Genomic DNA, 14,426 nt, shown 5'->3' on the forward strand with positions numbered 1-14,426 from the left:
ACCGGCTGCCTGATGTCTGCAGACAAGCAGGGCGCCTCCATGTATTTTTCATTAAGAGCTTCTGCGTCGACTTTGTGTGTTTTTTCAATAAATAAAAACTTTTTAAAACTCTTCCCTCCTCCCCCTTTTTTCTTTCTTCCCCCACTTTGGGGTGCACATTTGCAGTTATTTTGCGGTTATTGGCCTGTCCCACGGTTTGCAATGCCGAGTGGCCAGATTGGGAATAATAAGCAAACGGAGATTTGCCTCAAACTGAGTCATCAGCTGCTAGATTCAGCACTACTGCTGTTACTCGTGTTTTTGACCCAAAAAAACTTGAAAATAATGATGTACATCACTGCTGTAGTGATTAGATTAAAGTTTGGCAGGCAAAATAAAGGCAGTGTTTGTCAAATATAAAATATGATCTGCTGCTATAAGCAGTTAAAAATTTCACTAATTGTAAGGTGCTGCATACTTGTCTATTTTATTTTTTTAACCTTTATTAGCAGTAGGTACACCGAGAACTTAATTCTTGCTTGCAGTTGCGTTTGTGACTGGCCTATTAAAATCCCTGTGGGACTGTGCATACGAGGTCATGATGTTAGATTTACATCACTGATCAGGCTTTGCATGATGTAACATCAGCGCGCATCCCAGGAAACTTCACGAAGCCCGTGTAACGTATTCGTTAACGTGTTGTAACACCTTAATAAATCATTCATAATCATAAGCCAATGCAGTTTATGAATGATGATGTAACACATGCAAAAATCATCATACAAAATTCTATTCCCAAGTGTGGAGTGACACACAAGCTGTCAGTTCTATGAAGGTCAAACCCTTTCACCAGAATTCCTGTACGGTTATTAATGATTTATAGCAAAATTATAACATGATTATAACATACTAATAAAAGTGTTGTGCATCATTGGTGCATTTTAGGGTTATGCACTACCAAAGCATTTCCACCAAACTGAGTATGAAGAGTGCATGCTGTGTTTCAGAAAACACCCAAGTGTCACAAAGTTTCACAAAATAAACATTTACTAAAAAAAGAAACTCCAGCAGGCCCCAGGAAAGGGTGAATTAGTGGCTCAAAATCCATGATTCACTGCTTTCTGACTCTGTAAACATCTTTTAAATTTTTTTTTTATTTTTAAAGACAGAGTTGTGGAAGTTTTGCTGAGTAGGGCCATGTGCTGAGCAAATAATTGGGAAAAAAATTTCAATGTGCTGAAAAATTGATTCCGTATTTGAGTCACTTTCAACCAGTATCTTTTTTAATATAGTATGTAATTTTATATTCCATTACTTTATCGTCTTTACACGTTCCGTCTTACAAATTTTGTATTACTAATCTGAAAAGTTTTTAAGGTGTCCTTTGTCTTGTTCTCTTCCTTTTAAACGTGCTGTTTTACGATGCTTTGCTCTGTTATTGCAGAGCACTTTGAGCCTGTGGTCTGATGAGGGCTCTATAAATAAAGTTTATGATTATTACTGGGATGAATGAGGTCATCTCCTCTCCGTCTCTACCCCCCCCCCACCCCCCGGCAGGTCCGGACGTACGAGGGCAGGCTGGCAGAGCTGAGTGCCCAGCTGGCACGTGCCCAGCGCTGGGGTCAGGAGCAGCTGGCGGCGCTGGAGAGCAGGGAGGAAGAGGCGGTGGCGATGAAGGTGGAGCTGGCCTCCGTCAGGGAGAGCTACCACAGCAAGGTCAACCAGGTCAGAGCCTAGGCCACAGAGCCACGGTGAAAGCTGTCTGATCGTGTGTGTGTGTGTGTGTGTGCATGCGCGTGCGAGTGTGTTTGTTCGTGCGTGCGTGTGCGTGTGTGTGTGTGTGTGTGTGTGTGTGCGTATGAGTGTGTGTGTGTATGTGTGTCCTAATGCCTGAGTGTTGGGTATGGAGGTTATAATGTCTTCGTTTTTTTTTTTTGTAAATATCTGTTTGAGGCTGTGGTCGAGCGTGTCATGTGACACGTAGAGACACTCTTTGTGTTTATGACTCTGTTAATTTTATTGCATGCGTGTGTGTGTTGTGGGCGTGTGGTGAGCTGTGTTGTGTGTGTGTGTGTGTGTGTGCGCGAATGTGTGTGTGTGCGTGTGTGTGTGTGTGTGTGCGTGTGTGTGTGTGTGTGTGTGTGCGTGCGTGCGTGTGTTTGCGTGTATTACAGGTGGAAGCCCTGAACTCACAGCTGGATGTGATGAAGCAGAAATACAGAACAGCAGCCAGTGAGGTAACACACTGCCCACCACCACCACTCCACGTGTGTGCATTATCCACCGTAGTGATCTTCCTCTCTCTCTCTCTTCCTCTCTCTCTCTCTTCTCTTCTGCTCTCCTTTATTTTTCCTCCCTCTCCCTCAGGTGGAGGTGCTGCGGCAGTCACTGGGCACCGCGCGCACCGACAGCTCCCGCCTGCAGAGAGAGAGCGAGCTGGTCGTGTCCAACGTCAACCAGTGGGTCAGGGAGCAGAAGTGGGTGTCGCCTAGCCGTCATCGCCACGGCGATATGAGCTCTGTTCTTTACGGCCGTTGTTAACGGGAACCCTGATGCTCCTCCCCTGTATGCTTTAACTGATTGTTATTAACTGTGTCGTAACGTTCGTCTGTATGCTGTAATGTCTGTTTTTTAACAGTGCTGTAATGGTGTCGGCTGAGGGCTTTATGGCTGTTATTAAACATGGCCGCTACAACTTCCTGTCCGCCAAAAGTTTAACGAGCGGCGCTAACGAAACCGTAGCGCTCGCTCTCCGTACCGCCGCCGTCGCCTTGGTTTCGCTCCTTTTTTTTTTTTTTTTATTAACGCTGTTTATTACCGCCCTTGCAGACAGGCCAATGAGAAGCTGGGGAGCACCATCAAAGACCAGAGCAAGAAGATCGTCCACCTCACCGCGGAGAAGGAGTGAGTGTGAGCGTCGCGTGCTAATGCTAGCGCTAGCGCTAACGTCTCGGCGCCTGGCGTTCAGACGTTGCTCCCGCGGGGTTGGTCCGCCATGCGGGATCAAAAGGGGGGGGGCTCTCGCAGGCAGGGGTTCAGGGGTTCATGTTTTGGGATTTCATGCTAATTTCTGTTACAGTACTTGACCTGACTGATTAAATAACTAACTTCTCTTATTTCGTTTGCCCGGTCACTTATTTCGGCTAACATTTTTGATAGTCGTGAGCTCCAACTGTGAACCGTGAAGAAGCTGCTGGTATAGGTCAGACCCAGTAATGGTTTACAGAGCTATTTAGAGAATCAGGTCATGAAGCTGGTTACTGACTCTGGGGTCACGGCACTACAGCCATGAAGAAGAGACCACACGGGTTCCACAACTGTTAACAAAAAGGTTTATTACCAAGATGAAAATGTACAAAGAAACTACACAATGGCAGTCGATGAAAAAGGAAAGTAGGAGCTTCAAATCTTCCTTAACGCATCATCCCCAATGCTCTTACCAATGGGCGCACAGGAAGAAATTAGAAATTAAATTTCGACGGTGAAGTGCGTGATTTCCGAAACGCGAGAGCCGGGCGATTTTGGCGAGGCGGGGCGCTCGGTGCTGACGGGGGCGTGTCTCTGTGCTGCAGGCACCTGCAGGAGAGCGTGGGGGCCCTCCACAGGGAGAACAGGAAGCTGAAGGCCGAGCTGGACGACAGCAGGATTGACGCGGAGAGACTCAGGGTGAGAGAGAGCGCCGCCGCCTTCACCCCCCCCCCCGCCCCCCCCCCCAGGAGCGAGGCCTCAGTGGGGGAGGAGCCGCTTTAGACACATAAACACCTCAGAGTGGAGGACCCCAATGGTGTCCAACGAATGAACGAACTAACCATTGCATTTATATAGCACCTTTCCGAATGCTCAAAGTGCTTTACAGTGATGAGTGGGAACTCCCCTCACCCACAACCAATGCGTAGCAACCCACCTGGGTGATGCACGGCAGCCATTTTGCGCCAGAACGCTCACCACACGTTAGCGAAGGTGGAGAGGAGGCGTACAGGTCACCTGATCTCTTCCTGTGGGTTACTGTTGTGACACCTTCAATGTCACATCCTTTCCTTTCTCAAGGTAAAATTAATATGATCAACCGAACTGTTTATTAGTTACTTTTGCTCCCCAAACCAGCTGGTAAGAATGATGGAAAGGCGCACTGTTAACCAGTGCTTTTGCTGGTCTTCTGACTCCCCCCTAGTGGTGAAACGTTGCCACTGCAGGAGCCATTGGGTTCGCTTGGTGTTCGTGAGTGCGCAGTAGGGTTCGAGACGAGGAGCAGACGCGTGCCCAGTGCTGACGCCTGTGCTCCTGTTTCAGGCCCTCAGCGTGGGTCCAGGTGACCAGCACAGCTTCCTAAACCGGACGTCCAGCCAGAGGCCCACCCCTGCGTGAGTACTGACCCCAGCGCCTAGCCTGACAGCGTACATCATTCCCTAATCACCCTGCGCGGACTATTTTTAAAACTAAAAGTGTATTCAGCTACAGGGCTGTTTACCGTGGATCCTCAAATTATGGTCCTAGGGGCCGGCAGTACTGCCTCCCCTCTAATTATGGACCTGATTTAAACCTGGCCTGGGACACCAGGTGAGTTCAATTTCTGGCCAATCAGTGGGACAATAGATCAAATTGACTATCAGGTACAAAATAAACTCATCAGTGCTACTGGCCTTGTGAGCCTGCTTTACTTTTTCCAAATCTATAAACTGGAATGTAGCTAAAAATTCCTATTTTAATGAAAATAATATCATTTCTAAGCATGAACTCTGGCGGTCTGACCTGGCTTGTTTGGCTGTAGTGGAAGTTTTTTGATGGGCATCTTGCTGCTAATTGGTTAGACTGTAAATCACCATAATGCTGCATCAGCATTTTGCCCTTCTAAAGACCAATGCCAAATCCCCTTGTAGTGTGCAAAAATAAGAACTCCTCACTTTCAGGAAGAATTAAAAAAAAAAAAACATGAGGTAAAATCTTGCCTGGAGAAAATGCTTGTGGCCCCTGGTGGTGACAGAATTTGCATTTTAACATAACATCAATTAAATATTGCCTAACAGAGCTGCTGTTATGTGGATATTAAACGGTTAATAAAAATCCACCTATTCTAAACGGTCAGAGTGGAGCGCACAGTCTGTTGTCTCCACTAATACAGACTTCATGAAAAATCGTAAAAGACGTCAGAACGATCAAATGTTCTGTGGATAGGCCCGTTTGTTTTCATGGCGATTGCAATACCATAATAAATATCACAGTAACGCTTTCATAAAATGGAGTGGATTTGATCGTGGAGTTTTTGCACAATTGGCAGATAAAACAGGCCATATAGATTGCAAAAGGTTTGTAGTGTTATGCTCTGTTTATGATGCTCAGCTCTGATCATCTGATCTGCAGACAAGAAAGATCATTCAAGGTACAAAATGGCCATTTTTCCTGAAGTGAGTGTTGGGCAGAATGTCTCTTTTAAGCATAGGGAGGAGCAAGAAGGCTGTTTATTTCAGTGTTTTACTTTTCATGGGCTTTTTACGAAGAAAAGTTTTCTGCTAAGAAGTTCATTTTGTGAGTGCTTGACAGGTTCGGCAGCGAAGATGATCTCACTACAGGGCAACTGGCCAAACGTCTTGTAAAATGGCTAAAATATTTTTGTCACAAAAAGAGAGAGAGAGAGAGAGACTAGAAAGCGCTCTGTCTGAATTTTATTGCGCCCGAGAATCCCAAACAGCTTTATGGATGCTCCCTAACCCCTCTCTGGGGCTTTGCCCACGGACAAGGACTTTGCTGCTGTGAGAACAGCCCATTTTTAAAGCTTCCTTTTTTTGAGGGCTGGAAAGAAAATCTGGAAATTTGTTTCAAAATGGCGTCTTGCATTAAGAGGTACGCTAACGGCGAGAGTTTTATTAGCCTAGCTTTAGCACGCAAAGGCAATATGAACCCATATTTCTCCTTCCATTCTTCTTCATCCTCTACCTTTCCTTTGCTTTTTTTCAGTGTCATGCTCTGGTCTGAAAAAAATTCAATTTTCTTTGTCAGATGGTCTAAAAAAAATGGTCAATTTGCAGTTTTCAAGTAATTGAAATTATGGACTGTCCTGCCCTCCATCTTCTGGAGAATTTTACACGCAGCTTGATGTACGTACCAAAGCCTCCTGTACCCCTTGCTGTACCCCTCCTGTTACCCCTTGCTGTACCCCTCCTGTACCCCTTGCTGTACCCCAGTACTACACTTTCCCACGTCTCACCCTCTTGGCTTCCCCACAGTGCATAATGGACACACTTTTACACCAGTCTCAATATCCTCTGGCCCCCTCACATCAAATATCCCAATAATCTAATCATGAATATTTCCATCAACGCCCCCAAGTAGCGTTGCGCTAAGATATTCCACTCCTTTCTGGCTCAATGCAAATTTCACTCCGCTCCTACTTTCAGCCGGGAAAATTAATTCCTATGAATCAGATTTTTTTTTTCTTCTCCTATTCACCGTTCTCCCAACAAACATTTGAATGCTGATCCAGGTAATCCATTCGGTTATCTCACGCTGTCAAACGTGTGGCAGGTTCCAATTTGTGTGTTTTGTGATGGTTCTTTTGACACCCAAAATTATGATAAAATTTACACAATAGAATCTTGTATTGATAGGAAATACATCCTTGAGGGTGTTGATTGAAAATCAGTTCTCTGTCCGTCAGTATGTCCTTCATATTTTGGTCTTAAAGGGGTCGACAGGGAGTTTTCACTGAGAGAAGCACTGTGGTGTTTGGGTGTACATTGGCATCTAACATTTAATGTCCCTTGTTTTTACAGATTTAGTTTATAGTTAGTTTTTTCCCCCCCACCTCGCTTTACTTTTTACCTTTTTTCTTTTTTGTTTCGTCTTTGATTTTTTTTTTTTTAACACAACTGGATCTGTGTGCGAGAGCAGCATTCACAGTTAATCAAACCGTGGAAGTATCAACAAAATGTTTTAAAAGGTGAAATATCAAAGTGAATTTCACTCACGGTGAGCTACATAAACATTAGCAGTGAAGAGGAGAGGGAAAAAAAGTAAAGAAGAGGCTTAGCTGTGGATAAGTTAGGGGCAAATTACAACTTTTCTTAAAGTGGAAGGGGCGAGCTTACCTCCACTTCCTGGATTTCAGCGACAAAGGTTCAGAAGACGACAGAATTCGCCTTCTCCGTTTTGGGCTGTATCGTGTCTGTGGTGAGAGCAGCCTACAGGCCTTCATGTACACACACAGTTTAGCACCACAGTGGCAGGAAGAAGAAGAGACACACTTTCTTTTTTTTCTTTTTTTTTTTTTAATCGATTGCGAATATTACGCGCGTCGTCGAGGCGACGGGGAAAATGGCGCGTGTCCCGGCGACCTTTCGCGGCTTCCCGGCGTGAGTGCGCCGCGCCGAGCTGCTGTTCGCCGTTCCCTGAGCTCTCAGACATTTCTCTTTCGTTAACGTGCTCCCGGCTGATTCCCCCGATATTCGCTGAAGTGAAAAAGGGGAAAGAAGAAAAAAAAGTTGAAAATGGGTTTTAACTTTTGGCTGGAGTGTGCCAGACTGGTTCCTCAGACTGCGGTGTGTACTCAGTCTGGTCCCTCAGACTGTGGTGTGTACTCAGTTTGGTCTCTCAGACTGTGGTGTGTACTCAGTCTGGTTCCTCACACTGTGGTGTGTACTCAGTCTGGTTCCTCACACTGTGGTGTGTACTCAGTTTGGTCCCTCACACTGTGGTGTGTACTCAGTTTGGTCCCTCACACTGTGGTGTGTACTCAGTCTGGCCCCTCAGACTGTGGTGTGTACTCAGTTTGGTCCCTCAGACTGCGGTGTGTACTCAGTCTGGTCCCTCAGACTGTGGTGTGTACTCAGTCTGGTCCCTCAGACTGTGCACCAGTTGTCTCGACTGTGGTGTGACTCAGTGGTCCTCACTGCGGTGTCTACTCAGTCTGGTCACTCAGACTGCGGTGTGTACTCAGTTTGGTCACTCAGACTGTGGTGTGTACTCAGTCTGGCCCCTCAGACTGCGGTGTGTACTCAGTTTGGCCCCTCAGACTGTGGTGTGGTGTGTACTCAGTTTGGTTCCTCAGACTGTGGTGTGTACTCAGTCTGGTCCCTCAGACTGTGGTGTGTACTCAGTCTGGTCCCTCAGACTGCGGTGTCTACTCAGTCTGGTCCCTCAGACTGTGGTGTGTACTCAGTCTGGTCCCTCAGACTGCGGTGTCTACTCAGTCTGGTCCCTCAGACTGCAGTGTGTACTCAGTTTGGCCCCTCAGACTGTGTTGTGTACTCAGTCTGGTTCCTCAGACTGTGGTGTGTACTCAGTCTGGGCTGATGATGCTCCTGCAGCTGTCAGTCTCTCTGTTTGCTCCCATATCCCAGCTTCCAGACCCTTAATCTCACCTGTGGAATCCCTCAGACTCTTCCCAAACAGTCACAGGGAGAAACCGCCTGGGAATTCATAAAAATAAACCCTTTACGCCACAGGCTTTCAACCGATTCTGAGCCAGGAACCCCCATCCAGGCTCAATGCCATCCTGGGGAGCGCTATCATAATTTAAAAAGCAATATATATACATATATATATATATATCTATATATTCTTTTTAATTTGTATTTTGAAATAGTTTCCCAAGTCTATTCATTATGCATCAAGACTGGCCAGGAACCACCTACAGTACCTTCAAGGACCCCCAGCTGAAAGCTAAGCCTTTACACAATCAGTAACCGCCATCTTAGTTCAGTCTTTGGGAAAGCAGAGAAAGTAGACAAAACCAAAACAGTGGAAGGCAAGCGGTTATCGGCATCTGGGCAGAACAGTTGTTCTGATGGGGGGGTGGGGGCGCACTCAGACAGACGACCCGAGGAAAATGAGCGGGTACAGGGTGAGCGGCCGACGGACTCGCCCCATTTAACCGATTTTGGTAACTACCCAAACCCCCTCCGGCTGACCCTCTGAGGTGTGCCTAAAAGTGGCCAGGAGAAAGCAAGATGCAGTCTGGAAGTGGGCAATAAATAAAATATAAATAAATAGATAAATAGGTAAATTGCATATGGGGAGACAGTGCAGGGGGGTGGTGTTCCATTCCGACACAAACGGGGGGTGGGGGGGTGGGGTGGTGTTTGGGTCAACTTATTTCTGCATGACTCCCCAGGATTCTTTTAGCTGTCATTACTGGGGGGGTTCAAGTAGCCCCCCTCCCCCCCCCCCCCCCGCGTGCTCAGTACGTGTGGCCCCCACCTGCTCCCAGGTCCCATTGGTACTGTTAATAGCCATGATGGGGGGGGCATCTTTAATAGTGAAGGTAGAGCTTACAGAATCAGTGACTGCATATGACAGAGCTCACGCTTGATTGGCTGATATATATTTCATATAGTGGTATGGAAATTGTCTTTCTAGCGCATTTTATCTGCTCCAGATTGTGAGGAGAGAATATATATGCAAAGGCCTACTCAACTCCACAGGTGAAGATCTGAGGAATATTTTTTTTTCTTCCTTGAGCTGCCTTGATGGAAAACCTTTGGAGATGTTTGTGCCTTCTTTTTTAAAAGCAGTCATCTTGAGAAAAAAAACCTCTGCCTGTAAGATGTAGCTTGTCCAAAAAGCATCTGGTTCATTAGCAATTTCTCCCCCCCCCCCCCCCCTTCCGGGTCACATATAGCTTGAAGGTCCTCTGATTGATTGAAAGCTTGTCTTGTTTATTTGCGCTATCAAGGAATGAAATATTCATATTGTACGCTTTTCCGAGCAGAAGTTATCTAGATGCAGCGTAAATGGTACTTGGGATTAGATTTTCGCTGCAGATTGCTGTTATTAAAGGGAGGTAGGAGTGTGGGTGGGGGTGGGGGTGTGGGGGGGGGACGCGAGCGGCCATCTTCCTGCGAGGCAATCTATTTATTTTTCACGCTGAGATGGAGCGGTGGAGCGGGCTCTTAGCGCAGTGGAGCAGAAACGCAGCAGCCCACAGCCCTCCTCCGCCCCTCTCTCTCTCTCTCTCTCTCTCTCCTGCTTTATGTGATTGAATAGTTAATAGCTTTGACTCCACTTTGAAAGCCGCGCCGGGGGGGGGGGGGGGGGGTGTGACAAGTGGAACGTCTGGTGCTCTGTACGTCCGTCCGTCTGTCTATCTGTCCGTCAGCGCGGAGGACAAAGGGGGCGGGAAGTCGAGGTTGCCAGCCAATCGCGACGAGCAGCTTGTTAGCATACCGATTAGCACCCTCTCGTTAGTTGATAGCTGCACCGGGGGGGGGGGGGGGGGATTACGCGTGGAACCGCCTGCCGCTCCGTCCGTCTGACCGTCCGTCCGTCCGTCTATCTGTGTCCATCAGCAAAGGGAGACGAGGCCACTGGTTAACCACGTCGAGCAGCCCGTTAGCGTACCGATTAGCGCCCTCTCGTTAGCAAAGCCCGCGCCGCAGCGGTCTCGAACCCCTCCCTCTTAATTGCGAGCCCTGCCGGGTGACGATTGTGGGTTTGTTCCCCCAGGGCGGGACGGAGCGGACGTGCGTGTCGAAAATGATCGACTAGCTTCGCTCGCCACGCTCTTCGCCAGGCTTTCGTTTCGGCCTGCTCGTTTCTCGTTTCTACGACAACCCCCCCCCTCCCTCCACCCCCACCCCCACCCCAAAGCCCACATTTTCCCATGGTTCAAAGCGGCATTACCGCGGCTGATTACCATTCGCTGTTTCTGATTGTTTCCGCTGCTAATCGCCGCCACTGGAATGATTTGGCGCGTCTGTACCGGCGGAGAGACGCACGCGCTAGCGATCCGGCCCGTAGCCAGCGCTGCGCGGGCCCTGCGTCACAGATGAAGAACAGCGAGAGGTCAGGGAAAACGAGGCGGGCATGACGTCGCACAGCACAGCACCGGCAGCACCCACAGCTTCATTTGCCCCTAAAATGTACTCAGTGCATTTCATTACCAGCGTAAGTGTGCGTCTGGTAGCTTAACCAGCGCCGAGGACAGCTGAGCTAACCAAAATCTGTGTGCAGCTCTGCTTTGTGTTTTCCTGTTAAATTTATCACTTTTCTAACCTTTTTATCTTTAGCTTTTTTTTTTATCTTGCAGTTTCAGTTCCTGATGCTTCTTTGTGTATTTGAGCCATTTAGATAAAAATTTAAAAAATCCCAGTCGGATAAAATGGATAATTTAACACGGTGTTATTTTCTTTGGCTGATGCTCGTATCCAGGGGATACCGATACAGACCATAAAAATGCACACATTTTAAGTGAGTGTGCAGTAAGATGTACATAAATATATAGTTATTTTTTTTAAAAGGTCCTGTTTGTGAATAAAGTTTGGCTGTCAGGGATGTTTTTGGAAGGGAACCAGGCAGGCAAAGCAGCAAGAAGACCAAAAACATGATCTCTCTGATTCCACTTTGATCAAGAGCGACCTGTCTTTCAGAGACAAGCAGGGATTTTTACTGAGGAACAGAAGTCGTTCTTAACTCTCTCTCTCTCTCTCTCCCTCTCTTCCCCCTCCCCCCACCCCAGTCTCAGGTCAGACCAGGCTGTCAGGGGGTCCACAAACGGTCAGAGGAAGAAGAAGCCGTTGGCTGCCAAACTGCATTGCTAGGGCACAACCCCCCTCCCCAACACCCCCCCCCCACCAACCCCTTCCGTTAGCCGCCATTCTCACCGTCCCGTGTGAAATCGGAGGGAAGCGGTCAACGGAGGATCCCAAATATCACGGGCGTGGCCCCGCTGCACCTCGGGGGTAAGGGCGGGGCAGACGTGCGTGTGTGGGCGGACCCAGGGCCTGTGACTGCACCGCACTGCATTGTGGGACGCATTCCTCAAGGATTCTCAAAGAGAGAAAGCTGTTACAAGGGCACCCAACTGCTGCCGGTGGCTGACAATTATGTTTATGAATTATTGTAATTTTTTTAATTTATTATTTTTTTTGCCATCCGAAAGATTGTATTTTTAATAAGCAGTGATGTGAAGTGTCACACTTGGATGTGGAAATTTCAATGTGCTGTTGTCTACTCAGACTTCCTCTCCATGTGCCCCCCCCCAAACAACCCCCCACCTTTGCTCGTTACACAGGAACATTTCAAAACATTAATGCTTCTGCGTGCCAATATTCACGGATGTAAATTTATATGTAAAATACATATTTTTTACATGATCAAAAAACACTGTTGAACGATCTTATCTCATGAATGTGTTTAAGACTGAGCTGCTTTAGGTGCATTCTCTGACATTGAGAGGCTAACTATGTTTATGAATATAGCAGGTTTATATACATTTCCAGCATTTTTTTAAATATTTGGGAGGGGGGACCCTTCTTTAGCTACACGATGAAGCCGTTTTTAATGATTGAAAAGCACAAGAACTCAGACAATCAATGTAATCAGCACTGCACTGTTTCCACACCTTTTTTAAAACAGGGTTAATTTTAGAAATGTGATTTTTCAATGCGAATGTAATTATGTCGTCGTAATTAAGTGTACTGTAGGTCGTGTGCCTTTGCATATGACATTGTCAATAAAGAACTACATTTTGATTTCTTCTGTGTTCAGTTTGCCTCATTCATACTGAAAACGTGCGCATATTCAGTGAGGTGGACAGGAAATTCTTTTTTGGAAATAGCGCCATTTTGGGGAGCTTCTGGGCTGATGGGCTGGGAAGTCTGAGGCTTGCCTGTGGAACATGTCCTGTAGCTGGCTTTGATTAAGGTGACTAAATTGATAGTGACCCAAAACAGATTTTCCAAAACCTTAGGGAATGTATTCACAGTATTCACAAGTGAATCAATCTTTTACTCTTTTTTTATTTTTTATTAGCTTTAGTTTCTCTTTTTAACCAAAACAGCAACAGACAAAGATGGACACAAATAAAAACACAAAAAAAGACTTGCATTTATAAAATGAACATTGCTAAACATATTAGTTTTTTCAGAAGTGTATACTGATTTGCCAAATATTTCAGCTGAAGAATACTGAAAGGTACCTTCTTTATTTTATCTAATAATTGGAGAAACTTGGTCATGTATCAGAGTTCTGCTCAGAGGAAGAACTGCAATAAGCCACTAAACTATATCTGGTGTGATTTGATCCAGTGTAATTGGACACTTTGACGGTTTGAAAAAATGTTTAAATTGTATTTTACCTTAATTTTTACCAACCAGGTGAATTAAAATGGGAATCTTACAGTGATAGCCTGGCAAAAATCAAGAGCTCTTGAGGAAGCATGAGGAGGGGGATGTGGGTAGGGTTTAAAAAAGGGGCAAAATAAAAGTGATAAAGTCAAATAAGGACAAACAGAACAACAACAGAAAATAGACACAGACAAAACGCAAGTAACAGTCAAATAACAAACAGCAAACGAGCAGCAGACAAATACAAAGTGCAAAATCTCTCTCCCCCTGAAGTTAAGCCCAGTTTCTCCTCATAAACAGTCGCTCAACTGTACCTCTGGGCCCTGCTCCTCCATTTTATCGCTGGGAGAGACAGGGTGGGGAGGGGGGTACAGATCCTGTAACCCCCTGGGTTAGAGCCTTCCCACAACTACCTCCGTGTACCGTGTACCGTCCCAGCGCCTGGCCGTTTGATGGGGGGGGCGGGGTGGGGGGTGGGCGGGAACGGGGAGTTTGGGGCTGGTGACGGCCCCCGGGGGACGGGACGGGCGAGCGTTTTCGGGTCGATGGTATCGAGCTGCGGCGTCCGCGCGTCGGCCCCGGGGGATTAATCCTGGCCTTACAGGAAGAGACGCCCCCCCTCGCCCCCCCCCCCCCACACCCACCCCGTCCCCTTCCGCCCCGACCGAAATCAATACGCAACATTCTCTCCGCCGCCGCAGTCAATACCCAACACTTAAGGTGTCTGAGCAAACTAAAGAACGTCAATAATTGTTATTAATGCCCTGGATCTCCCCCCCCCACCCCACCCCACCCCCGAGCGCTGTGTTTAAGGGTAATTCCAGCGTAACTGACACCGCTATCGCACGGCTTGTCCGCTAACCCCCCCCGCCCGCCCCCCCCCTCCCCCGGGCCATGTGTGTAAACATGCAAAGCAGGGGGTGCTAATAAGCACACGTGGGAGCCTCACACTCCAGTTACAATCAGATATTAACGTGGGGAACTTTGAAGCATTTCTCTGTTTGAGTTTTTAAAAAATGTATAGCTGCCTTTTCTTTAAACGTTTATTCGAATACTCAGGCAGCGTAAAGATGTTGGTCTTAGTTTAGTATGAAAATAACCATGAACCCTCTTTCACTTTCTTTCTCTCTCACGCTCTCTTTCTCTCTCACACACACACACATCCAGGTGTATACCTGCTCCATATTCCACTGACTGGAAATTCGGAGGAAGGGAGAGGCACTTTCTTTCTTTGCCACCTCTACATTTACATGTGATGTTGAGGGAAAATAACATGAAAGGATTACAGAAGACCCAGACTGCAGGAGAGAGAGAGAGAGAGAGAGAGGGAGAGGGAGAGAGGGAGAGAGGGAGAGAGAGAGGGAGAGGGAGAGAGAGAGAGAGACAGAC

At 47.0% G+C, this 14,426-nt stretch overlaps 1 protein-coding gene across 1 annotated transcript in view; it reads left to right on the forward strand.

The window, feature by feature from the left end:
• LOC135256171 (trichohyalin) overlaps window positions 1-12,447 on the forward strand; it is a 146,389-nt gene extending 133,942 nt beyond the window's left edge. Inside the window, exons 36-42 of the mRNA XM_064338016.1 lie at window positions 1,537-1,704; window positions 2,154-2,216; window positions 2,347-2,456; window positions 2,809-2,883; window positions 3,552-3,645; window positions 4,270-4,340; window positions 11,429-12,447. Of these exons, the coding sequence (XP_064194086.1) occupies window positions 1,537-1,704; window positions 2,154-2,216; window positions 2,347-2,456; window positions 2,809-2,883; window positions 3,552-3,645; window positions 4,270-4,340; window positions 11,429-11,510 (663 nt within the window). The 3' untranslated portion in view covers window positions 11,511-12,447. The remainder of the gene's footprint in view (window positions 1-1,536; window positions 1,705-2,153; window positions 2,217-2,346; window positions 2,457-2,808; window positions 2,884-3,551; window positions 3,646-4,269; window positions 4,341-11,428) is intronic.
• Window positions 12,448-14,426: the final 1,979 nt, after the last annotated feature.

The sequence above is a fragment of the Anguilla rostrata genome, chromosome 5 (genome assembly GCF_018555375.3).
Source record: "Anguilla rostrata isolate EN2019 chromosome 5, ASM1855537v3, whole genome shotgun sequence".
Taxonomy (NCBI): domain Eukaryota; kingdom Metazoa; phylum Chordata; class Actinopteri; order Anguilliformes; family Anguillidae; genus Anguilla; species Anguilla rostrata.